The 24,502-nt window shown below is 41.6% G+C and overlaps 2 protein-coding genes across 3 annotated transcripts in view; one reads left to right on the top strand and one right to left on the bottom strand.

Annotated features, from left to right (window-relative positions):
• ERCC8 (ERCC excision repair 8, CSA ubiquitin ligase complex subunit) overlaps window positions 1-10,705 on the bottom strand; it is a 34,138-nt gene extending 23,433 nt beyond the window's left edge. Inside the window, exons 1-6 of one of the 2 annotated variants that reach the window (XM_064140818.1) lie at window positions 10,538-10,705; window positions 8,561-8,656; window positions 8,307-8,408; window positions 2,176-2,299; window positions 763-844; window positions 72-140 (exon numbers count right to left, since the gene is read on the bottom strand). In XM_064140818.1, the coding sequence (XP_063996888.1) occupies window positions 72-140; window positions 763-844; window positions 2,176-2,299; window positions 8,307-8,408; window positions 8,561-8,656; window positions 10,538-10,614 (550 nt within the window). In that variant the 5' untranslated portion in view covers window positions 10,615-10,705. Of the gene's footprint in view, window positions 1-71; window positions 141-762; window positions 845-2,175; window positions 2,300-8,306; window positions 8,409-8,560; window positions 8,657-10,306; window positions 10,328-10,537 lie in introns of those variants that run through there. The other variant, XM_064140819.1, reaches the window with a different exon arrangement.
• A 90-nt stretch (window positions 10,706-10,795) lies between these two features.
• The window catches only part of NDUFAF2 (NADH:ubiquinone oxidoreductase complex assembly factor 2), a 75,042-nt gene continuing 61,335 nt past the window's right edge, over window positions 10,796-24,502 (top strand). The window contains exon 1 of the mRNA XM_064140821.1: window positions 10,796-11,000. Coding sequence (XP_063996891.1) covers window positions 10,874-11,000 — 127 coding nt within the window. The 5' untranslated portion in view covers window positions 10,796-10,873. The remainder of the gene's footprint in view (window positions 11,001-24,502) is intronic.

The raw sequence follows: 24,502 nt of genomic DNA on the forward strand, positions 1-24,502 counted from the left end.
TGGTTCTTTACAGGACTTGTTTTAGTCAAAGTAGTTATTGTTTAACATAAATGTTTCAGAATAAAAATTACCCTGTAGAATGTGAGAACAGGATCCAGACTTCAAGTCACAGAGCTGTACTTTGGGGCTTTTGGTACCAACTGTAACGAGAGAAACAAAGACAGATGAACAAACCCACACCAGCATTTGCAAGAACAACAACAACAATCTTAGCAATGACAAAGAAACAGATGAAAAATGTTAGCTGCATAAGAGTTCATTCACAGAAAGGAATGTGTTCTATCAATAGCTTCACATTCTTAGTCCAAGTAAATTTACCACGTAACAGCCAAAATTTAGAGACCTGGAATAAACAGGACAGTACTCACGAAACTTAAAACATTAAAACATTCTGCTAAATGCAGTTACGTTGTGTACATGTAAGTAATACACTGTCCCTCTCATTTATGCCATTTACCATGTTTAGACATAATAACTTTCAAAAGCTAACTTATGTAATGAAAGGTAATCCAGTTATGCCAAGGTGTTCTCTTCTAGGTGGAGAACTGAAGGTTGTATTATTTCAGAAGAAGTGATGTGACATTCTCATCAATACCATCTGACTAACTGATAGCATTATATTTTACAGATGGCTTTCTGTCTTAGGAAGACTCAACATATATGAAAACAGGACAGGGGAGTGAAAAAAAAAACACTGAATATTACATGCTTGTTATTGTAATTCCCAAATACACAGAGCATTTCTTAAAAACGCACACATACCTGCTATCAGACAATGTTTTGTAGCAACTGGAGACAAGTGATGGCTATAGACTGTTCCCTCAAAGTGAAATACATCTGCAGGCTGGTGATAAAAAAGATTAATCACAGCATGAGTGTGTTATCAAAATGTAAATTATCATCATTATTTTTTAAATAATGAGAGTTACAAATGTGACTAATACAGAGATTACCATACTAACAATTCTTCTGGTTAGAAATGGCATTGTGCAAACAACATGAGGTAAGTCCGTTCCCCACTAGGATAACTATGCCAGAGCTCAGAGATGTCACAAAAGAAAGACCAAGAAAAAAGGACTTATCAGAAGCATGAATGGAAATTGATTAAAAAAAATTAAAAAAGCTAGAAAAAGAATCAGCTAACGAGACAGCTGTCATTTGGAGATAGAATTAAAGAGCAAAGAAGCAATTAGGCTGAATTCCGAAGCCATCTGTCATTCAAATATCATATATTATTCTGAATTTCTTTTAAAAAAATCTCAAAGCAAACCAAAACCATACAAAGTTATTAGCTCCCTTGTGAATGTCAAAAATAAATCAATTACGGGCTTCAATTGATGCTCACAGAACCGCCTGGAAAGCAAACTGAACTTTGTAGTTCTGAGATTTGGTAACTACAAACATAGCTTCACGTCTCATAAAACAGAAGTAAAAATTCATTCCCTATTATTTTGAACTTCTAACTTCTTTCACTATGAATGAAACACTCAAATAGCATCACTGTAAATCCAGTAACACATTCATGCCAGAAACAGGATAAACTGCACTCCAGAATTAATAGTTCAACAATTAAATGCAAGGATTAATGAGCCAAAGTAACCCAAAATCCTTCAGAATCTGTTTACTTGAATAATGTGCTGCACTGGTTTGCATTTTCTTAATGGTTTCTCTCATTCTCCACCAATATTTAAAAATGGGGTCTCTGGTGCTTACAATAGCAGAACTTTATACATCATGAATCTGAGTGTCAAGACCACCAGTTCTCTTGAAAAGCAGTTATTTAAGCCTTCGTTACTAAAAATATTTAATCTTATTATCATTACAAAAAAAAAAACCCAAGAACAACCTTCCTAACAGTTCTTTCTTGACAATGTCACATAACATAAATTCAGCTAGCTATGTTTCCATTCACAGGAAATAACAGAAAAGAACCACCCCAAGGGTTCCAAGCTCTTGTACAGTTTGGACATTCAGGACTTTAGAAACAGGTACAGACAAGGTATGTGTGAATGTCAGAATCACTCCACCCTGATGCTGCACCCACAGTTTCAAAAAAAAGCTTAGTCTTCATCCTTCTGGATACTCAGCCCTGTGGAGCTCTGGGAGAAATGCAGATATGGAATGAATAACATGTATATACAAGGAAGACTGCAAGCTGTAGAAATTCTCTCTTACTTGTAAAGTATTTGTATCCCATATTTTCAACGTTTTATCAAACGAACTGGATGTAAACATGCCGGTGTCATGAGGATACCATTGGACTGTCTCCACACTGAATTTATGTACATCAGGATGGCTCCTAAAAATCAAGGAAAATATTCCAACTGGTTATAGTTTTGATATTTGATGACAAGTTAAAAACAATTTAAAGATTCTTCTAAAATTGTACTTGAGTTTTCAAGAAGAGCTAGTTGTTTTGGCGCCTCAATTTGCAATTGACCTACGTTAATTTCTTCAAAGACCCCTCATTTCAAAAAACTACAGATCACTTACCTTTCTGAAACACGGTATATCCATAGCATATCTGAAGGCATTCACTCTGAGACATAAAAGGCACTGGTGTATCTTGAAATTTTTTAATTCTGAAGTTTAAAGATTTCATCATAAAACTGAGAGTCTAAGATTACAAACCACTTCTGCTTGTGGAAACTCAATTGTCCTGGAGTCCTGTATACCCCCAAATTCCTATCCCTCTGTGGTTTGAATGGGAGAGGAAAACGCCCGAAAAGACCTGTTTTCCCCCCTCCCCCTTCCACCTTCCCCAGCCCCGCAGGCGTGAAGTGGGGGAGCAAGGGGCCCTTCTGACATGAGGAGTGCCCCATGCAGTGCCCGCGCTAGAATCGGGCTGGGGACTGGCTGTGGTCTTCGCGCCTAGGAGGTGGTAACTCTGCTCTTTGTCTAGGAAAGGTATAAATACTGGGGGACTTCCTGCCTTGGGGTTCCCGCCTTAGAGTTTTCCCCCCCTGTCTGGATAGATTCTGCAAGAAAGAGTCCCCTGGTGCTCAGAAGGACAAGCACCTGAGGGACAGCGCCGTCTCTGCTCTGGATAGTTTCCAACATTAGCACCCTTTATGCAGGCTCAATAGTCCTTAACGATCCTTGGATGGCTTCTGAAAGAGCCGGGGACAAGCACCTGGACTGCCTTCCTTTCAGCCAGCCTGACACACCTGTGAGTAAACATTAATGGCTCAGCCTGATTAATAGTGGGGAATGCTATATTTAATAGCTCAGCCTTTTTCAACTTCTGACTTCCAAAATAGTCAAATTACCTATGGTATCCTTGTAGATCTTCTCAACCTAATTGAATCTGCTAATTAAAACTAAATTAATTTCTGCATATAGTTTTGGGGGCGGGTTTTCAGGAAAATAAAATAACTCTATTTTTCTATAAAATTCCTGACTCGGCCACATTAATTTCCTGCCTTCACAACACCAATGTCTGAGAAATAGACCCACTGAAAAACACAATCACATGCAGTTAAAACTTCATGACCATTAGCTAATAACTACAGCTACACAGTTACTGGAAATTCAAGTACATTGCTTTTAATTATTACTGTAGGTTAATTATTTTTGCATTCAGAAATGAAAGAGGAAGAATATGAAACTTTCAACTCAACTATGCATAGTAACATTGTGTAATACAATTAATAATACACTAACAGTGGTGGGAAGAAGGGATACAAGAGCAAATCTTGACAATTCTAGCATATTATTCAACCAGCTAGGCTCTACACAGCACAGGTCACTTCACGCACCTGCTAGGCCACTCACAAAAGCTGGATCTATGTGGATCCAGCTTCAGGGCCCAAAACTGTACTCCCAAACTCAGAAGTATCATGCTATTGTGGATTAACCATAGGCACCATCAACCTTGCTCACTCACTCTCTGCCCCTACTGGAGTGTGATCAAGAACACAATCCAAACGGTAAAGCTAAGAAAACTTGTGGGTTAAGATAAAGACATTTTAATAATTAGACAGAAACAAAGTCCCCAGAAAACCAAACCAAACCAACAACAAAAGTATTGCAAAAGTAGTCCCTCACCACAGGTTAACCAACAGTGATCCAGACCTCAAGCTATGGCAATTCTTGGAACACTTCCCAGACACCCACCAACCATAGTTTTATTGATGTGTATGACATTGAATGGCATAGAATTTCAATATCCCTCTGGTCAGTTGTGGTCAGATGTCACAGTTGTGTTCCTTCCCTGCCTGTTGCCCACCCAGCCCATCTGCTGAGGGGCAAGAGTGAGGAACAGAGAATAACTTGACACTACACAAGCCCTGTTCAGCAATAGCTACAACAGGATGTTATCGAGACTGGTCACAAGTCCAAAAATATATAGCACCATACGTGCTACTGTGATGAAAAATTAACTCTGTTCCAGTCAGACATGATACAAGGACAAAATATGTCCAACTGGTTTCCGCTAGTTAGTGAAAGGTTCACAAGATTTCCTCACTTCAGCCCTTACCCTTTTTACATTGTTACCTTAAGTGCCCCAGCCTCCATAGTGGCAACTGCAGCATGGGTTTAATTGTGTAAAAGCAGACAGAGATATTCTGTATCGATCCATCACTACACCTCAGCTAATAAAACTTCCTGTTTTGCTAGAAAGCACAGAAGACATTTTTAAATAGAGTTAGCCTGAAGCTAGCACTGACAATACTAAGTGCTGTTGAGCAACTGCTGATCTTAGTTTAATATCTCCTGCCTTACTTATCTCTGAGGAGTAGCCTAGAACAGCCTGTTACTCTGCCATGGTGTTAAAAATCAACAGATTTTGTACACTTACTTTACAGGAAAAATCAAACTAAAAATCTTCACTACCTAATGCCTGCCGAGAGACATTTGTATGCGCTGTGAAGGAAAAGCTAAACTCACGGAACTAATTATTCTTGTACAACAAATCTAATCCAGAACACTGGATTGTGTTCAACACTTCACTAGAGCAATCAATTCTCCCATAATCTAGATGTCTGAGGAACAAACTAAACTCTGCAGGAATTGGATCTTATTAGGCTGAGTAGTGAGCATCTCTGCTATCTGGCATCAAATCTCAGGGTTACAACCTAACGTCAGTTCATTCTACATACTTTCTACGTACTTGCCCATGTTTCCACCTACTCAGAAAATGCTAACCTTTTCTACCAAATTAAAATACTGAATTAATTCTATGGTTACTAGGGTCACAGCCCTTCATTCTTCCTACACAGGTTTTCTGTAGAGAAGACTATCCTACACATAAGCATCAGATATTTATTACTGCTGAACTGGTACAGATCAGTTACATTGAAGTACCATAGGACAGCTGGGATCATACAGACTCATGTACAGCTCTGTGCTGACTCCCAGTGGAATAATGAAAGTTCTTGTGGTTTGTTTTTTTTTTTTTAATAGTGGCCCTGCATCTTAGATGAGAAACAGTAGGTAAATCACAGCCACTCATTGGGAATCGGCCCCTCTGATGTTCTAAACTATCAGACCCTCAGCAGGTGCAGTCCAGAGACTGTTCATCAATAGCTTCAACAATCCACTACCAACATCTTGTTCTTTAAGTAACTTTGATATCAGACTTGTGTTGTGCCTTGTAGACTTGGAATACAGACAAATGTTTGCAACATGTCATTATCATGTACTTCAAAGACAGGAGCCAGATAGTCAGACCTTATGTATTTCTTACTGCCAATTAAAAACTACGCTATTAGGAATTTTACATTAATTCATATATCCAAAGCTATACGTGTAGCTAATTAGCTGCCAGTCAGTATTAAAAACATACTATGAAGTGATATTAATACTGAGAATAAATAATTGAGGCAAGAAACCTACTAGAGTTACTTTAAGCAACAATATTAACCCTGTAATTTAGAACATTGTGACACATAGTATCAGATCCTACTAGTACAGTTTATGCCTTTACACAATTGAAAAGAAAAATAAGATGCATCTGTGCAAACTCACACCTACTGAAGAAATAGACCAGAAACTATGCTCATAAACAGAATTTTAAAGTATAGTATACTTCTATTTACATAATTGAAGTTTAAAATGGTGTCCTTCTAGCACAGAATCAGCAGGCTTTTTGGTGTGTCTTCTCAGCATCTATTTTCTCAGGTTGCTCCATCTGTTTCAGAAGTCATTCAGGTTTTGAGATTTGGGGATGTTTAGTCATTACTTGGTTTTAATTACAATTTTAATTAACTTTCTTCAATAAATTCCAGCTATCAACACTTATTAAATGCAGCTTACTTGCATTAGATTCTGCTCCAATTTGTTTTTATACACGCTCTATTACCCTTTTCCTTTTTTACGGTACAAGAGCTTTCATTGTTACAAATAAGATCTTGTCCACCTTATTCATGAATCTCTTAGACCTCATATAACATGAGAGCTGCAAAGACCTAAGAGGGAAAACCTAGCTATTAATTATCTGTACAGCAGGACATATGTTAGTACGAGTCTTAGAGGTCTCACCTACCAAATAACCTTAGAATCATAGAATCATAGAATCAACCAGGTTGGAAGAGACCTCCAAGATCATCCAGTCCAACCTATCACCCAGCCCTAGCCAGTCAACTAGACCATGGCACTAAGTGCCTCATCCAGGCTTTTCTTGAAGACCCCCAGGGATGGTGCCTCCACCACCTCCCCAGGCAGCCCATTCCAATGGGAAATCACTCTCTCTGTGAAGAACTTCTTCCTAACATCCAGCCTATACCTACCCTGGCACAACTTGAGACTGTGTCCCCTTGTTCTATTGCTGGTTACCTGGGAGAAGAGGCCACCCCCCACCTGGCTACAATGCCCCTTCAGGTAGTTGTAGACAGTAATAAGATCACCCCTGAGCCTCCTCTTCTCCAGGCTAAACAGCCCCAGCTCCCTCAGCCTCTCCTCATAGGATTTGTGTTCCAGGCCCCTCACCAGCTTCGTTGCCCTTCTCTGAACATGTTCCAGCACCTCAGCATCTTTCTTGAATTGAGGGGCCCAGAACTGGACACAGGACTCAAGGTGTGGCCTGAGCAGTGCTGAGTACAGGGGAAGAATAACCTCCCTTGTCCTACTGGCCACACTGTTCCTGATGCAGGCCAGGATGCCATTGGCTCTCCTGGCCACCTGGGCACACTGCTGGCTCATCTTCAGCTTACTATCTATCAGTACCCCCAGGTCCCTTTCCTCCTGGCTGCTCTCCAGCCACTCAGTCCCCAGCCTATAGCGCTGCTTGGGGTTATTGTGGCCGAAGTGCAGAACCCTGCGCTTGGCCTTGTTAAATCTCATCCCATTGGCCTCTGCCCACCCATCCAGCCTGTCCAGGTCCCTCTGCAGGGCTCTCCTACCTTCCAAGCTCTGCAGGGCTCTCCTACCTTCCAACCTTACTATCTATGGGAAAACCAGCTTTTCCTAGAAGACCTAATGCTTGTAACGTACAAATTTACATTATCTGCAAGAAAAGCCTGACAAATGAATAAAACCTTTGAGTCTTGACAGAGATTACACATGGTATGATAGTATCCTGCTCTTTAGGAAAGTATATCCCATTTTTGTCAGTAACACATCTGTCTTCATTCAAATACATTTTTCAGGAATTCTATATTAATTATTTCTATACTTGGTGAATACCTAGACAACTTAAAATAGCTATTTAGTACAACTGAGAGCAAGGAGAGGGGAAACTAAACCAAGTACTGAGAATCAGTTGTTTAGTTGGGTTGTTTTTTGATTTTGTTTGTTTATCAGTTGAACAGTGTCATGAAAAGATAATCTTCCTTTTGCCTAAGCACATAATTATTCAAAGATACACATATTATATATATTTGGGAGATGCCAGGAATATTTCTGCAACAGTCCCAGAACTACTTTATCATAGCTATTGGCATAGTCATCAAGTTTAGTCATCAAGTTTCAACATGAAACAGTAAGAAAACTCACAAATGAGAAACTGTGACCTGGAGAAGTGTTAGAGTTTTGGGTTTTTGGTCTTGTTTTTCTAGTGTTATAACATATGAATGGTATACTAGCTCTGACATTCTGGAGATATCAGAAGATAAATGTCAAGAGCGGATAAATCAAGAAAAATAATTAGATCCTGCTATTGAATAAATCACATAAATCCAAACCATCATGGTTTTTTGATTTTTGTTTTTACATGCCAAAAACTACGATTTATCATGTTAGCCTTCAAAGAGTTCCAGCACTATTGTATACAGTCTATGTCCTGGAATAAAGGACAAATATTGTTTTGTGAGGTTTATTCTAGTCACACAAAAGGCATCACTACAAACTTTTAATAGAGCACTTACCTTCCCACAGAATAAAGTGCTTTACATGTGTAACTCGGTTTTCTGCTCAAGTTTTCAAGGTCATAAAGTACAATAACACCATCTGATCCACCGGATAACATGCTGCAGGTGTTAATAAAGTCCAGAAGTTATAAGATTCATGGCATAAATAGGATCAGTAAGCATAATGATTTCTTGATTGTTCAACAAGAAACCAAATTCAAAACATTGTGAAGTACTAGTACACATTTTTACCAACTGAAGTATATACTTACTATCTTCCCTCAACAGGCTCAATATCAAGACTGTTGATACCACTCCCATGTATTCTTTCCACATCTCTATCTTTATTTAATTCCAAACTTAGAACTCTGAAAAAAAAAAATGAATGAGAACAACAGAATTGTAGAATGATGTAGCTCTTAACTGTAATTTTGTGCTTCCTCGATTTATTTTTTGTAAAATCATGATCTGCAGACATGATACTGAACTGGAAAAACACCTATGAAGCTGTCAGAAAAATATTTTATTCTTTATGTTGTTTAGAAGGTAGGAAACCAACAGTTACACAAAATAGGCTCAAATAAATAGTAATGCTGCATTTGATCTCAACTTATGAAACAAGAGCCGGAATGCAATTTGAAAACATTGAGCAAAATAAATGCTAAGAAGCAGTTGTAGTCACAATAAATACGAGTTACTCTGAAGCCTCACCGGGTACCATTCTTCCAAGCTCCATACTACTTGGAACTACGGCCACCTAGTGGACAGTTTCATATAGTTTAACAAATGACAGCTATTTCTTTTGAGGAAACAATGCTTCTAGGTTATTTTTTCAGCAACATGGAATAGAAACGTTCCAAGACAAACTTCTCTTAGCTAAAGTTTTTATTTTGTATTACTCACCAGCAACCTGTATCTTCAATTACCCTAATATTATATAGTTAAAAAAAAAAAGGCAGATTCTGCTTCCTTAAAGATCACTATCCAATATAAAATTAGCTTTACAAGATGATCAGACCTTCTTACGATACTATATTGTAAAAAACACTATCAACAAAAATGTAACTAAACAGATAACTGAAAAGGTACTCAGCTTCAACATGAGTGGCAAAGATCTTGATGTGACAAGCTGAGGCTGTTACAGGCAGACTCCTGACTGCATGTCTGTTTGCATGCTGCAAAAGCAGCAAGTCCTTAAAGCACGTTTTAAAGATACAAATTAAAATTATGCAAGAAGTCACCCAGAATAAGAATTCTGACATATACAAGATCACTAGATCAAACGTCTTTCAAGACTGAATTTTAGTGATGCAATAAATCTCCTTAAGAAAAATGTTTTTTTAAGATGCGGTTTCAAATTGTAGCTATAAATAATCTATAATCTTCCACAGATTGGATTTGTTTTTCAAGGTAAAACTAAAATGCTTAAGGTAATAAAGCATCAAGACAAAGCTGCACACACAACTAAACTGAAGCTGCCTTCCTTTAACTTGAAATACTGTTGTAAAATTTATTCTCTGTATGCACCAAATATTACCACATAATAACTTTTAGCAGGAAAATTAATAAGCTTCTCTATGCAGTCGCTACTTCACATGGAAGCTTTTGGAAACCTATGAAAAATCTGGCATTTGCTGCTTCTGCGACCTGGTAAGAGGCCAAGTGAGAGGAAGGAAAAACTGAGACCACAGAAGCACCACATGAGTTTTGTTTCTTCACAAGACAGCACAGCCGCACGCAACCGGAAAACAAGGTGAAACCGTCAGTCTAGCACGGACAGCAATACTGAGGTACGACTTACTGCTTTATCAGCCTACCTTTTCTCAGCCTCAGGGCTGCTAATTCACATGTGGGGGAAAACAAAACAAAACAAAACAAAACAAAACAAAACAAAACAAAACAAAACAAAACAAAACAAAACAAAACAAAACAAAACAAAACAAAACAAAACAAAACAACCCAACCAAACACCAAAACACCACTGCACAGAAAACCCGGGGACAAGGTATTGCAGATACTTGGGAGCTTCTGCCAAGGAGCCCAGGCCGTCTCCAGAGACTTGCGGCTCCTCCGCGCTCGCAGCACAGAGGGCAGGAGCGGCAGGACAGCCCGTCAAATGCGGGCCTGGCAACGGCTCCCCAGCAGGGCGGAGTCAGGGACTACTGCTCCGCGGGCGCCAGGCGCCCGTCCAGAGCCTCTCCACGCAGCGCAACCCATTCCAATCTCGGCTCCCCACCGGTCCCCATTACCTTCGTGTGCACTCGACTCGGCGCAGCCGCAGTGGATCGTCGAGCCCGGTCTGACGGGCCGAAAAGAAGCCCAGCATGGCCCGACAGCAAAGCCCAGCGGCACCACTCCCCCATCTTGGGCCAGGGTTGGCCGGAATGGGCTCAGGGCACGCCGCTCTCCACCAATAGTGAGGGGCGTTGCTCGCATGCCGGCTGCCAGTGGGTGGGGCCGGCAGACTGCGGGTGCCGCTGGCGGCGGCTGAGCGAGGCGGCGCGGCTCGGCGCGGCGCGTGACGTAATCCGCTAGGGCTGGAGTGCGGCGGTGGTGGCGACCTTGGCGTCGGCAGTCCGTGCCAGATGAGCCGGCCGTGGCAAGTACTGCGCGCCCTGCGCCTGCGGTTCTTCGGACCTGCCAAGGAGCTCGTGGGTACCGACCAGTTCGGCAACAAGTACTACCGGGTGCCTAAGCACGAGACGCGCGCAGGTAGGCACAGGGCGCAGTCCCGGTAAAAGTGGGGGCTGCCTGCAGGCCTGGCGGGTGAGTGGCTGTGGTAGCGTCGGCTGCTGGTAGCTGAAGGCAAACACTCTTGCGGGGACGTGGGTGAAGGAGCGCCGTCTCTTGTTGGGAACGCCGAGTCCGCCTCCCGGGAGCCCCAAGCGCTGCTGTGGAGACATACTGAGCCGCCGGTGGAGAGCGGCGGACTCCAGCGGAGCGCGATCTTGCGCAGTCGGTGAGCATACTGCAGTAGCATGCAGTCAGGGGGGTGGTTTGGTGGTGACCGTCAGAGTGACCCGCGAGTGGGCCCGTTGTGCGTGTCTCACTTCTGAAAACACGTTGAGTTTCTCAGCAAACTGATGGCGCTACTACTGAAAGAAAAACCTAAAGTCTGTCATCAAAAGATTTCAGAGCTGTCACCCACTAGTAGGTAGGCAGACAGGCGGCAAAAAGCAGGTGAACTCTTCTTGGTACTTGAGGGTACCTCTGCGTGTTTTTTCAGTGAATTCCTGTATGTATTGCTTCTGCTCTCCTGAGGAAGAATAGTTTTGTAGTTTCCTGCCTGTGTCCCAGTAACCTAGGTACTCTTACGGTGTGCGGTTGCATCATTCTCTACGGATGCAGCACAGCTATGTACAATTTATCCAAGACAGCTTCCCTGAAGGTGTCTAAATGTACATGTGTGGTTGGTGACCGTATTGCTGTTCTCTGCAGTCAGTAGGGCTTTTTGGCTGCTGTTGCCCAGTAGTGAAAAAGAGTGAGTTCTAAGTCATGGAAAAGGTGTAGCTTTTTGTATTTTGTAGTCCTCTTTCCTTTCCCTGCACGGGCTTATTCATCTGCTTGCTGTACTCTATATATATTTTGTATGATTCCATCAACCAAAGCACCCCCTAGGCCATCAAGACTTTCTCCTTGATGATCTTCAGCATCAAAGGGGATGCAGAAAATCAGGCTCTGCAGCCACTTAAGTCAATGTGCTTCCTAAAAGAAAGGGAGGGAAACCTGTTTCTGAAATGTGTAGTGTCTTCCTGGGTTATTTTTCCTTCAGAGGAGTTCCCCTGACTTGTTTTGCTGGGCAAGTTCAGAAAAAAAGGATAGTGCCTTAAAGCATGTCTACTTGTACAGGTGTGTCAGGGAAGAAGATGTGAATGCTGTTTTGTCAGTAGTGTGTTTTTTCTCTGGGTTAATATCATGGTATACCACTTTGTGATGGTTTGAGTGTTACCTGCCCCCCCCCCCCCCCCCCCAACTTTAGAAATCACCCAGACTAGACTTAGCTGGCTCTGGAAATTGAATGAAGCTTATTATTTACATGTTTAGCACAGTATACAAGCAGATACTTACAATATATACAGTTATATACAGAAACATAAAAGGTAAAAGGTAATACAGAAACACAACAGCTCTCCCAGAAACCTGAGTCCCCAGGAGGGGCTCCCAACCACCCTTCCACCTTCTCCTACTCCTCTCTACCTTATTCCAGATGTTACCTTGTGCCCAAGGAAGACTGGAGGGTTGGCCACGGGAGTTAGGAAGCGGGTGGAATAATCAGTGAGACGGCAGGTTAAGTCAAAGAGGAAAAAAAATGCAGCCCAATGCCCAGACAGAGAGTAACTCCCTTATCTATGTTCATGTTCTTATACATCTCAGCAAGCCTATAAGTGAAGCAGACATCACCATTGTTTCCCTTTCACAGCCTGGGTAAAAATTAAAAAAAAAAAAAAAAGTTCACAATATTTGAATTTATATTGGCATACCTGTTTTAGTGAAAGTACTCTGCTGAAATTGTAAGGCTTAGCTCTGTATTTATAACTTAATTATACAGTAGTTGTAGTACCAGTAAGTTGGCAAGGGAGGTGGGGTGTAGCTATTGAACTCCAAGGGTTATACAGTTAGTAGCGAATTGAATTGGTTGTAAGGCTATTGGGCTTTATATTCCCCAGTTTTAATTCAGTTGAACTGTAGAATAACTGAGTACAATACTTCAAAGGTGAAGTTGCACTGATTCCATTTTAAGAAAGGAAGACTCTATCTTTAATGTTCCGGAGCTTTAACTGTCTGAATCCAGTGAGAACAGCACTTCCATAGATCTTAAAGCTCTTAAACCTTAAGTCTGTTTCAGTGTTGCAGGTGGCACAGCATATGTTTACTAAATTATAAGTACTGCTTTGTTCTTAGGTTTTCCTCCTTCTTCCACTTGTCTTACTTTTTCTTGATATATTGATTGTTCTGCACCACCAGCATGCACTGATACAATGTTTTACTGGCACCCAAAGGAAAAGATCTCTTTCTACTATTTTCTATCTCACTGCTGCCAACTTTTCACTGTCATTTGTTTGTCCTTCCTGTAGAAAGCTTTAGTGGAAAAGTAATAATCATTAAAAGGCATTGATGAAGAATAAACTGCAAGCTAGAACTGGCACAGAAGTGGGAATGAACAGGATGAATTTTTAAGTAACAAGGTTATATGAGATGTCTTGAAACAAAGTGAGAGCTACAGCTTTTACAATCTTTAGTACTTCCTAACCATATTCACCTTGGCTTTCCTCTGCCTTCTAGCAGTTTCTCAGTAAGTATTTAAGTCCTCTGATCTGACACAGTCAAATGCATATTATCAGGGAAAAAGAATGGGTTTCTTTTTAAAAAAATCAGTTAAAAAGTAGAATAAGAGTAAAATGGCCAGTAAAGGCTAATGTTTTTTAATGCTTCTTCCCATGCTTCTCTTCTGTGTTTGGAATGAGTGTGAATAAAGACTTGTAATTTAGCTTTACAAACTGAAATTTGAGCTGTGTTCATTCAGTCAGTTAACTCTCTTTTATTGCCCATTTTCAATGGGAAGACAGGAGAATACACGTGGGAAATACCACTGCTAGAATTTTGTATGAAAATTCTACTTCTGAAAATTATGCTTTAACACTGCACTAGCTCAGGCTTTGGGTGACTTAACCTAATTTCTCACTGTCCACAGAATGAAAGAAGTCTGAAAGCTGTAAGCTAGACTTTCTAACAGCAGAAATTGATGGTAGAGCTTTTTCTTGAACGTGTTAAAAAGTCACTTTTTATTCTTCTGATTTGGTCTGTATTTTATTAATTAATGTAACTCACTGTTAGTCAGATACACTTGGCCCGGAGATGTGGGAGGTGACAATCATTGAAGAGGGAGGGGAATAAACGAAATAAGAAAAAGGTATCTTCAGGAAAACAGGCTTCAATAAATTCAGGTGACAGGAGAGATTTGTAAATATTCTAGAAGGAGTAAGTGGAAAGCTACAAAGAACTATTCATACCTGTGACTTCTCCAACTGTTAAAGGCACAAGTACAAATTAATATGAACGAAGCCTGAGAAGTCTAGCAATAAATTAACCAAGGTAAATTATGAGTTTCCAGTGACCTTAAGATAGCTTCTTAGAAAAGTGGTTTTATGAGTGGATGATGCTTAGATTTAGGTTGGTGGAAAACTAATAGAGTAATTTTAGTTTTACATGCCTAATGTTAAGTAACCGTGTAATTTGAATTTTGAGTAATGAATACAGAACTAAAATTTTAAAAAATTAATTAATAGCTGACGGGTACAGCTTTGTCCAGATGATGGCAACATTGTTTCAGGAAGAGTGTGTAAATGCACCTCACTGAGATTTCCTTTCCGCTGAGCCTACAGAACAGAGAAGCTCAGCTCTAAAATAATTCCTGTTGTGTTTGTATAGAAATAAAACTTAACATTGCAGACTGTTAGTTCTAAGGACAGTAATTCTGGAATGCTAAAAATGCTTTTTTAGTCTGAGTGGTGCATTAAGCTGTTGCACTGTGAAGAGCTTACTGCAGGTTCTGACAGAGTTAATATTTAATAAAGTATTTGGACGCAGTAATATGTTTTTCATTCACCTCACAGAAGGGAAGTGGCAACAGGAATGGTATATGCATCTTGCTTATCAGGAATAGCAATAAGTAGTCATACAGACGGGCAGTAACTTACATGTTAACTGTTGCTATGACCATGTTTCATATTCAGTGTGTATATTGACATTAAAATCAGATGTTGATCTTGTTGAATTTTGCCTGCTGGCATTAATTTGTGTGTGCTGTGCACTTGTTACTTTTAATTGTAACAAGTTTTGTTTAAGAACCTGTTCTGGCTCTTTCAGTAGAGGTGTGTTGGGAGGTGATGATTTAGGGAGTGGGGAGTGTTGAGGTCTGTTTGATAGAGGAAAAATGAGATGCTGATTTAAACAGTTGGTACCTGGAGGGTTCGGAATAACAGCCTTTTTGATGGTTATTGCCAACATGTTTCGTTAGACGTATCTGTTCTAAGAGTTATAACTGTAGGGTACCTGTGCTACTTTGATAAAGTTACTTGCACTTTATTTTCCTGTTTTATGTTTAAAAGTTATTTGATGTCGGTGGCTGGACTTGATCATGTGTGAACTACCTTGTTCCATTCTATGTTAGCACAAGTCAGCCTGTTTGCAAGCTTCCCATTGACAGAAGGAAGATAAACTGTCTTAAAACCAGAGCTTTGTTGCTTTCCCATATTTAATCGTTGGAACATAATAATTAAGAGCTATGAGTCTTTTGTAAACATTATCATGATCTCTATCAAGATTACAGAATCACAGAAGGTTGTGAGCTGAAAGGGACCTTGGAAGATTGTGTAGCCAACCTCCTGCCAGAGCAGGATTTTTGGCATATACCTGCATATTGGCAGAATTCTGTTTTTAGTTTCATTATCCTGAAATACAATGAGAAATCAGATTATATTTCAGGTTCCAAAGGAGGAAAAAGTCCATTAGAGATCACCTGCTCGTTATTTAGTCTTAGGGTTTGAAATTGCACTGTCAAACTCAAGAATGGATTTAACATCGGAGAAACTGGAACTGTTGCGCTACATGTAAGAAACCAGACTCTGCCTGTCACAGAGCTTCAGGATTCTTACTGAAACTATTTGCTTCTTTCAGTGCCTCAGTGAGAACTTCCACTGAAGTTGCTTCAGTGCTGAGATCAATGCTGTTTAACATCTTTGTCAGTGACATGGACAGAGGAATTGAGGGCACCTTCAGCGAGTATGCAAATGGCACCAAACTGTGTGGCAGAGTCGACTTGCTAGAGCATAGAGATGCCATCCAGAGGGACATGGACAGGCCCAGGCTAACCTCATGAAATTCAACAAGGCCAAGTGTAAGGTCATGCACCTGGGTCAGCACAATCTCAAGCACAAATACAGGCTGAGTGGCAAATGGTGGGAGAGCAGGCCTGAGGAAAAGGACCTTCAGATTAGAATGGAATCATAGAATCGACCAGGTTGGAAGAGACCTCCAAGTTCATCCAGTCCAACCTAGCACCCAGCCCTATCCAGTCAACTAGACCATGGCACTAAGTGCCTCATCCAGTCTTTTCTTGAAGACCTCCAGGGACGGTGCCTCCACCACCTCCCAGGGCAGCCCATTCCAATGGGAAATCACTCTCTCTGGGAAGAGCTTCCTCCTAACAACCAGCCTATACTTACACCGGCACAACTTGAGACTGTGTCCCCTTGTTTTGTTGTTGATTGCCTGGGAGAAGAGACCACCCCTCACCTGGCTACAGCCTCCCTTCAGGTAGTTGTAGACAGCAATGAGGTCCCCCCTAAGCCTCCTCTTCTCTAGGCTGAACAACCCCAGCTCCCTCAGCCTCTCCTCATAGGGTCTGTGTTCCAGGCCCCTCACCAGCTTTGTTGCCCTTCTCTGGACACCTTCCAGCGCCTCAACATCTCTCTTGAATTAAGGAGCCCAGAACTGGACACAGTACTCAAGGGGTCAAAGTACCTGGGGGTCTGGGTTGTTAAAAAGCTAAACATGAGCCGGTAGTGTGCACATGCAGCCCAGACAGCAGCCATGTCCTGGGCTGCATCAAGAGAAGCATGGCCAGCAGGGCAAGGGAGGTGATTCTTCCCCTTTACTCTGCTCTCATCAGACTCCATTTGGAGTACTGTGTGCAGTTCTGGACCCCCCAACACATCAAGGACATGGAACTGTTGGAGCAAGTCCAGAGGAGGTCTGCAAAGATGATCAGAGGGAGGGCTGGAGCACTTTTCCTGTGAGGATAGGCAGTGAGAGTTGGGACTCTTCAGCCTGGAAGAGAGAAGGCTTTGAGGAGACCTTGTCATAGCCTCCCAGTATCTGAAGAGAGCCTACAGGAAGGCTGGGGAGGGACTGTTTACAAAGTATTATAATGTCAGGATGAGGAGTAATAGGGTTAAACTGAAAGGGAGGAGATTTAGGCTAGATGTTAGGAAGAAGTTCTTTCCAGTGAGGGTGGTGAGACACTGGCACAGGTTGCCCAGGGAGGTTGTGGATGCTCAGGCCAGGTTGGATGAGTCCTTGAGTGACCTGTTTTCATGGGAGATGTCCCTGCCTATAGCAGTGGATTGGAACTATATGATCTTTGATGTTATTTCCAACCTAATTCTGTGATTCTATGAAACAGATTCAGAGAGTTAAAGTATAGACCAGTTCAATTTTTAGAGGGACAGATAAAACAGGTTTGTGATTGCCAGTGATAAAGCTGCTAACTGCAAGTAATCATCAGGCTTAAGTTGATAAATCCCGGGTAACATCTGCTGAAGTCAGAGTCAGAAGTCAGTGCAATTACAGTGACACACAATAGAAATGCCATCAAAAGTTCAGCCGTGTATTGAAGCTGTAGTTCTTAACAAGTGTTCCTGTCAGGTGGAGGGAAGGGAACACAGCTCTGCCCCCCAGAGAAGTGTTTCGCTCATGGGTTTTTTTTTATATCTGAACACTTAGCTACATCTGCTTTCTATGTAATGTTCAGCATGATTTGGATGTAGAGATAACAGTCACGTATGTTTAGCATATGCTCATTGCCTCATTACCGTATTTAGGGATGTAAACTTTAATTTTGCTGTTAATTAGGGAAAGGCTTTTGCTCAAGCACTTTAGCCTTCCAAAATGTGTTATGAAGCTGCTTATTTTTGTTGTTTTAGCCCTGCCTTGTTAGTTTTATCCAAACCAGGGCCGTCTTTTCTTCACAAGACTCCCTTCTTCAGCCTGTTGTCAGGCCAGCTCTGCAGATTTTCTTTCTTAGCGATAACTTAAAAGTCTCTTGGTGATAATCATCTTAACCTTTCTTCAAAAATGCACTAAATTAACCTAGATTTCTGTAGCATGGCAAGCCAGGCTGTTATCCCACAAATACATCTAGATGGTCCAGGAAATGTTTTTTTCTAGTGTGTGTATAGTTAATTTCAACTCTAATGTGTATGAATTTGAGTTAACAAGAATTACAATTCCTGTCCAAATACCTTGTTAGTTGTTGATTATCCTGTGAAAATGTTCAGTTCAGTTCACTTCTTTTCTAAGCAAATATTTATTACTGTAAAATAAGACAGAAAACTGGTAAGGTTAGATAATTATTTTAAGAAGAAGATGGAATAGAAGGATAAAGAGCTGAACAAAACAGAGCGGTTAAGAAGCTGTAGTAAAAGAGAGGTTAAATAAAAAAAGCCGAGGAAGATTGGCATGCTACCCTGTGGGCCATTCTCTAACCTTTTCAGTTTCTCCTGAAGAATAGAGAAAGTGGTAAGGATTTAGGCTTGACATCTGCTTTGTACAATAAGTTTTTATTATTCTTTATGTGTCTTTAAAATACCAAGTAACATTTCTGTCATAAGAGGCTTGATATTTGCTAAGTGGAATTGAAGCTGCTTATAAGAGATAGTTTCTGGGCAAGAGTTGATGGTCTGCATGTGTGAGATGACAAGTACTTGTTCTGACATTGGTGTAGTGGGGTTCTCAATAAATTATGTAAGTCAGGTTGTGAGGACACCAATGTAGAAGTGTTTCTGTAATGAGCCATTTCAACTGTTTTCTCTGAAATTCTGTGCATTGAAGTTCAGGAGTGCATTGACTCTGTTTGAACCTGTGAGGAGATAGGTAACTGTAGTCCAGCTAGATGAACACAACTAGGGAGAAAAGAGGGGGAAATTACAGTACTGCTAATTAGGAAAAGATTTAGCATAAGGAAGTTGGTCAAAATATAATGAGAGACTTGGAGCTGGCTCAAGTAAAAGATGCTGTTGGGTGCATCTAAAAATTTGCATAAGTGTAAATGAGTAATAAATTGATGAAGATTAATGAAGCCAGTGTTCTGTGTACAGAAAAAGAACCTACAAGTTGCTATAAAATGGGAGAGCATGCAAGCTATATTTAAAATATTCAATAGGAAGTGCCTGGGTTTTTTGTCTAATTCAAATATTCTAAGCATGGGAAACATTGAAGACCTATTAAATAGTATGTCTGCATCTGACAAGCCGCAAAATAATGGACTAAAATGAAAGTAATTAATAGTTTCCTCTGTAGCAGTGGTAATAAGTATTTAAATAGCGTACCTAAAAGATACTTAATAGATACTAAAGAAAATAGAAAAAAAATACTAAAAGACACCTTGTCCAATTAATGTATGGGTTATGATGTTCGATTAGTCTGATTGTTACAATTGTATCATAAATCATACACCCTGTTGCAAATTGTTACAAAAACTACCCTTTCTACTGGCAACTTCTAAAAACAGAAGATCACACATCTTTCTTTTTTCTGCTGTTACCAACTTGTGAAAAGCCTTGAGTAGAAGAATCCATGTAAGGGTTTCCAGACTGCTTTTTTCACTGAAATACTTTCCAGCGGACATTAGGAAAACCTTTACTAAGAGAGTGATGAGGCACTGAAACAGTCTGCTCAGGAAGGTGGTGGAGTCACCATCCCTGGAGGTGTTCAGGAATCGTGTAGGTGTGGTACTTCAGGATACAGTTCATTAGTTGTGGCAGTTGGGTCACAGTTCGACTTGATGATCTTAATGCTTCTATGGGTCTTCTTATTGGCAGTTCTCTGTGCCTGCTATTTGTGAGCAGATTACAACAGCAGTTGCATTTAGAGAGCCTTTAATATATCTGTGTGCATTGTAGACTGCAAATTTAATGAGACTCATGCACTTACAGGAGGAAAGTTTGCATAGAGGAGATACTCTTGTCATATGAAGAAACTGTGAAGTTTTGTTTTGTTGGATGTGCTGGTTTGGGTTTTTTTTTTTTTTTGTGAGTTTGGGGGTTTGTTTGTTTGTTTGTTGTTACGGTGCTTGACTGTTTAGATTTCTTTCTCCACAATAAGGCAAAGCTTAACAGAGATGTTATGGCTGATCTTCACTTGAAAGACAGACACTGAAACTTGTGCAACTTTTAAGAGAGACTCGATGCTGTGATGGTTTGGGCTCTTACCCGCCCCCCCACACTTTGTATTTGCCCCAGCTAACTCAGACGGACCCTGGGAATATAGATGAAGCAATTTATTTACAGCTAGCAGAATTTACAAGCAGCTATTTACAATATATACAGTTATATACAATTATATACAGAAATATACAAAGGATAAACAATACAAAAGCACAACTCCCCTCCCAGAAACCTGAGTCCCCAGGAGGGGCTCTTAAACCACCCCAACACCTCCCCCGGCCCGCTCAACCTTACCCCAGTTCTCAGGAAGAAAAGAGGTGCAGCCAAGAGGTTAGGGAGCAAGGTTAGTAGGAGCAGGGTTAATGAGATGTGACCAGGTCAAAGGCAAAAGCAAGAGTGAGAGACAAAATGGAGAAAAAGTCTTTCTTCTTCCCAGAGTTCTCAGCGAGACTGTGAGAGAAGTTGACATCAATTGTTTTTCATTTCACTGCCTGTTATCTAGTTCTTTTACCAAAACATTCTAGCTTGCTTCAAACTAGCTCAATCCACCCCTTGTCTACTTCGCTCAGAGTATCGCTGAGAATTATCCAATCTAATCTAAACCAATATCTACATCTAAAACAATATATACAAGTTCAGTTCACACTTCAATCAGATGTAGGTGATTCAAAAGCTCAGAACAGGGACTCCCAGATGATGTTGGGTTCGTGCTCACGTACTGTAGATTCTATTGTAGATTCTCTCAGTGTTGGGCGCCGATGTTACCTAGAACAGAAAACTCCTAACAGCTTGAATTTAAACTCTCTCAGCTAAGGTTAGATTTCTCTGTGGAATACACTGGATTTCACCATTCTCCTGCATTACCCAGTATGTATGACCAGGACCTTCAGCAGATACCACCCCTCGGACAGGTTTCCCTTCGCCCGAAGGAGAAAATACCCAAACAGTTTTCCCTAACAGATTCTTCTCACGTACAACAGGAACTTTATCACCGTCTACTGTTTGGACCAAATCTGATTGTGCAGGTCCTGCTCTGTTTACTGAACCTCTACTATTTACCAACCAGGTAGCTTGTGCTAAATGTTTGTCCCAGTTTTTTAGAGTTCCACCCCCCATGGCTTTTAGGGTGGTTTTCAGCAAACCATTGTAGCGTTCAATCTTCCCTGAAGCTGGTGCATAGTAGGGTATATGATAAATCCATTCAATACCATGCTCTTTGGCCCAGTTTTTCACAAGATTGTTCTTGAAATGAGTACCATTGTCTGACTCGATTCTCTCTGGAGTTCCATGTCTCCACAAGATCTGTCTCTCCAAACCAACAATGGTGTTACGTGCAGTAGCATGTGGAACTGGATAGGTTTCCAACCATCCAGTGCTGGCTTCTACCATCGTTAGCACATACTGCTTGCCAGAACGAGATCGAGGTAAAGTGATGTAGTCAATCTGCCAGGCTTCACCATACTTGTACTTTGACCATCTCTCACCATACCATAAGGGCTTGATTCGCTTAGCCTGCTTAATAGCAGCACAAATGTCACAGTCATAGATGACTTGGGTGATAGCATCCATGGACAAGTCAATTGACCTATCGCGAGCCCATCGGTATGTTCCATCTCTGCCTTGATGTCCAGATGAGTCATGGGCCCACCGAGCTAAGAACAGTTCACCTCGGTGTTTCCAGTCAAGGTCAATGTCAAGATCAGAGTTGGTATCAACTTGAGCAATCTTAGCAGCTTGGTCTGCCTTCTGGTTATGTTGATGTTCCTCATTGGCTCTGCTCTTAGGCATGTGTGCATCTACGTGCCGCACCTTCACTGGAGTTCTCTCCAGCCGTGCATCAATGTCCTGCCATAGATCAGCACACCAAATAGGCTTTCCTTTCCTCTGCCAACCATGCTTCTTCCAGTCCTTTAGCCAACCCCATAGAGCATTGGCTACCATCCACGAGTCGGTGTAGAGGTAAAGAATAGGCCAATTCTCACGTTCAGCCACATCAAGAGCAAGTTGGACAGCTTTTACCTCAGCGAACTGACTGGATTCTCCTTCTCCATCTTTCGTTTCGGTAACTCTCCTGGTTAGACTCCAAACTGCTGACTTCCATATTCGCTTGTTCCCAACAAGACGACAGGAACCATCTGTGAACAAAGCATAGTTCTTTTCCTCATCAGAGAGATCACCATAGGGAGGAGCTTCCTCAGCACGAGTTATTTTCTCCTCTGGAGGTTTGGAACAGTCTGTGCCTTCCGGCCAGTTGGTGATCACCTCCACTAGACCAGGTCGGTCAAGATTACCCATTTGTGCTCGCTGGGTTATCAAACCCATCCATATAGACCAGGTTGCATCTGTGGCATGATGTGGTGATGAACCTTTGCCTTTGAACATCCAGTTAAGAACTGGCAGCCTAGGAGCTAAAAGCAATTGTGACTCAGTTCCAATCACTTCAGAAGCTGCTTTCACTCCCTCATAGGCTGCTAGAATCTCTTTCTCTGTTGCAGTGTAATTTGTCTCTGAACCTCTGTAGTAACGTCCCCAGAAACCAAGTGGACGACCACGTGTCTCATTTGGAGCTCTCTGCCAAAGACTCCAAGTTGGACCATTGTCACTGGCAGCCGTGTACAGAATGTTTTTAATGTCCGGACCAGATCTCACAGGTCCTAAGCCCACTGCATGGACTATTTCTCGCTTAATTTGATCAAAAGCTGCTTGCTGTTCAGGTCCCCACTCGAAATTGTTTCTCTTACGAGTCACATCATGCAGAGGTTTGACAATCTGACTGAAACCAGGAATGTGTAGTCTCCAAAATCCCACCACACCAAGAAAAGAAAGTGTGTCCTTCTTACTGGTGGGAACTGCCATGGTGGAGACTTTGTTGATCACATCCTGAGGAATGTAACGGCGACCATCCTGCCACCGCACTCCCAGAAACTGGATTTCTTTGGCAGGTCCTTTGACCTTGTCTCTCTTAATGGCAAAACCTGCTTGCAACAGAATGTCAATGATTTTGTTACCTTTCTGGAAGACTTCCTCAGCACTTTGGCCCCACACAACGATGTCGTCGATGTACTGGATGTGCTCTGGAGCTTTACCTTTCTCCAGTGCGTTGTGGATGACTGAGTGACAGATGGTTGAGCTGTGTTTCCACCCCTGAGGCAAACGGTTGAACTGGTACTGGATTCCTCTCCAGCTGAATGCAAACTGAGGCCTGCACTCCTTTGCTATGCGAATAGAGAAGAAAGCATTAGCAATGTCTATGGTTGCATACCATTTAGCCTCCTTCGATTCCAGCTCGTACTGGAGTTCCAGCATGTCCGGCACAGCTGCACTCATGGGCGGCGTCACCTCATTGAGGGCACGAAAGTCAACTGTCAGTCTCCAGTCACCCGTAGGTTTACGCACAGGCCAGATGGGACTGTTGAAAGGTGAATGAGCTTTCACAATGACAGCCTGACTCTCCAGTTGACGAATCAGCTGATGAATGGGCAACAAAGAGTCACGGTTAGTTCTGTACTGCCTGTGATGAACAGTTTGAGTTGCAGTTGGCACTTCCAGGTCCTCTATGTCATGATGTCCTACAACTGCAGATTCATCAGAAAGTTCAGGTCTAATAGACAATTTCAATTTATCATCCTCAATCTCTACAGATGCTATTCCAAAAGCCCATTTATGACCCTTAGGATCTTTGAAACAACCTTGTCTCAAAAAGTCAATTCCCAAAATGCAAGGTGCATCAGGACCAGTTACAATAGTATGTGTCTTCCACTCTTTACCAGTTAAACTGATCTCAGCCTGTACCTTAGTTAACTCTTGAGATCCACCAGTGATTCCAAAAATAGATATGGACTCTGTCCCTTTGCAATTTGATGGCAATAAAGTACACTGAGCACCTGTGTCAACTAAAGTCCTGTATTTCCGAACTCTTGAACTGCCAGGCCACCTAATGAATACATTCCAATAGATTTGGTTCTCTCCACTATCCCTTTCCTCCTCCTGGCTGGAGGCAGGGCACCCCTAATGCTGAACACGGCATGTAGGGTGTACACAGTGATTGGTGTTGTTGTGAGAGGAATTGCAACTGTTGGAACAATTGCAGTTGCTCTCGGGAGCTGAAGAAGTGACAGCTACTTTTCTGGCATTATTGCCTCTGTTTCTGCCACTCTGCAGATCCTTGACTCTCTTTGAAAGAGCTGAAGTAGGTTTACCATCCCATTTGTTCATGTTCTCCCCGTATGTGTCACGCAGAAGTATCCACAGTGATGCACGTGATTGCTG

The sequence above is a fragment of the Pogoniulus pusillus genome, chromosome Z, assembly GCF_015220805.1.
Source record: "Pogoniulus pusillus isolate bPogPus1 chromosome Z, bPogPus1.pri, whole genome shotgun sequence".
In the NCBI taxonomy this organism is placed as follows: Eukaryota; Metazoa; Chordata; class Aves; order Piciformes; family Lybiidae; genus Pogoniulus; species Pogoniulus pusillus.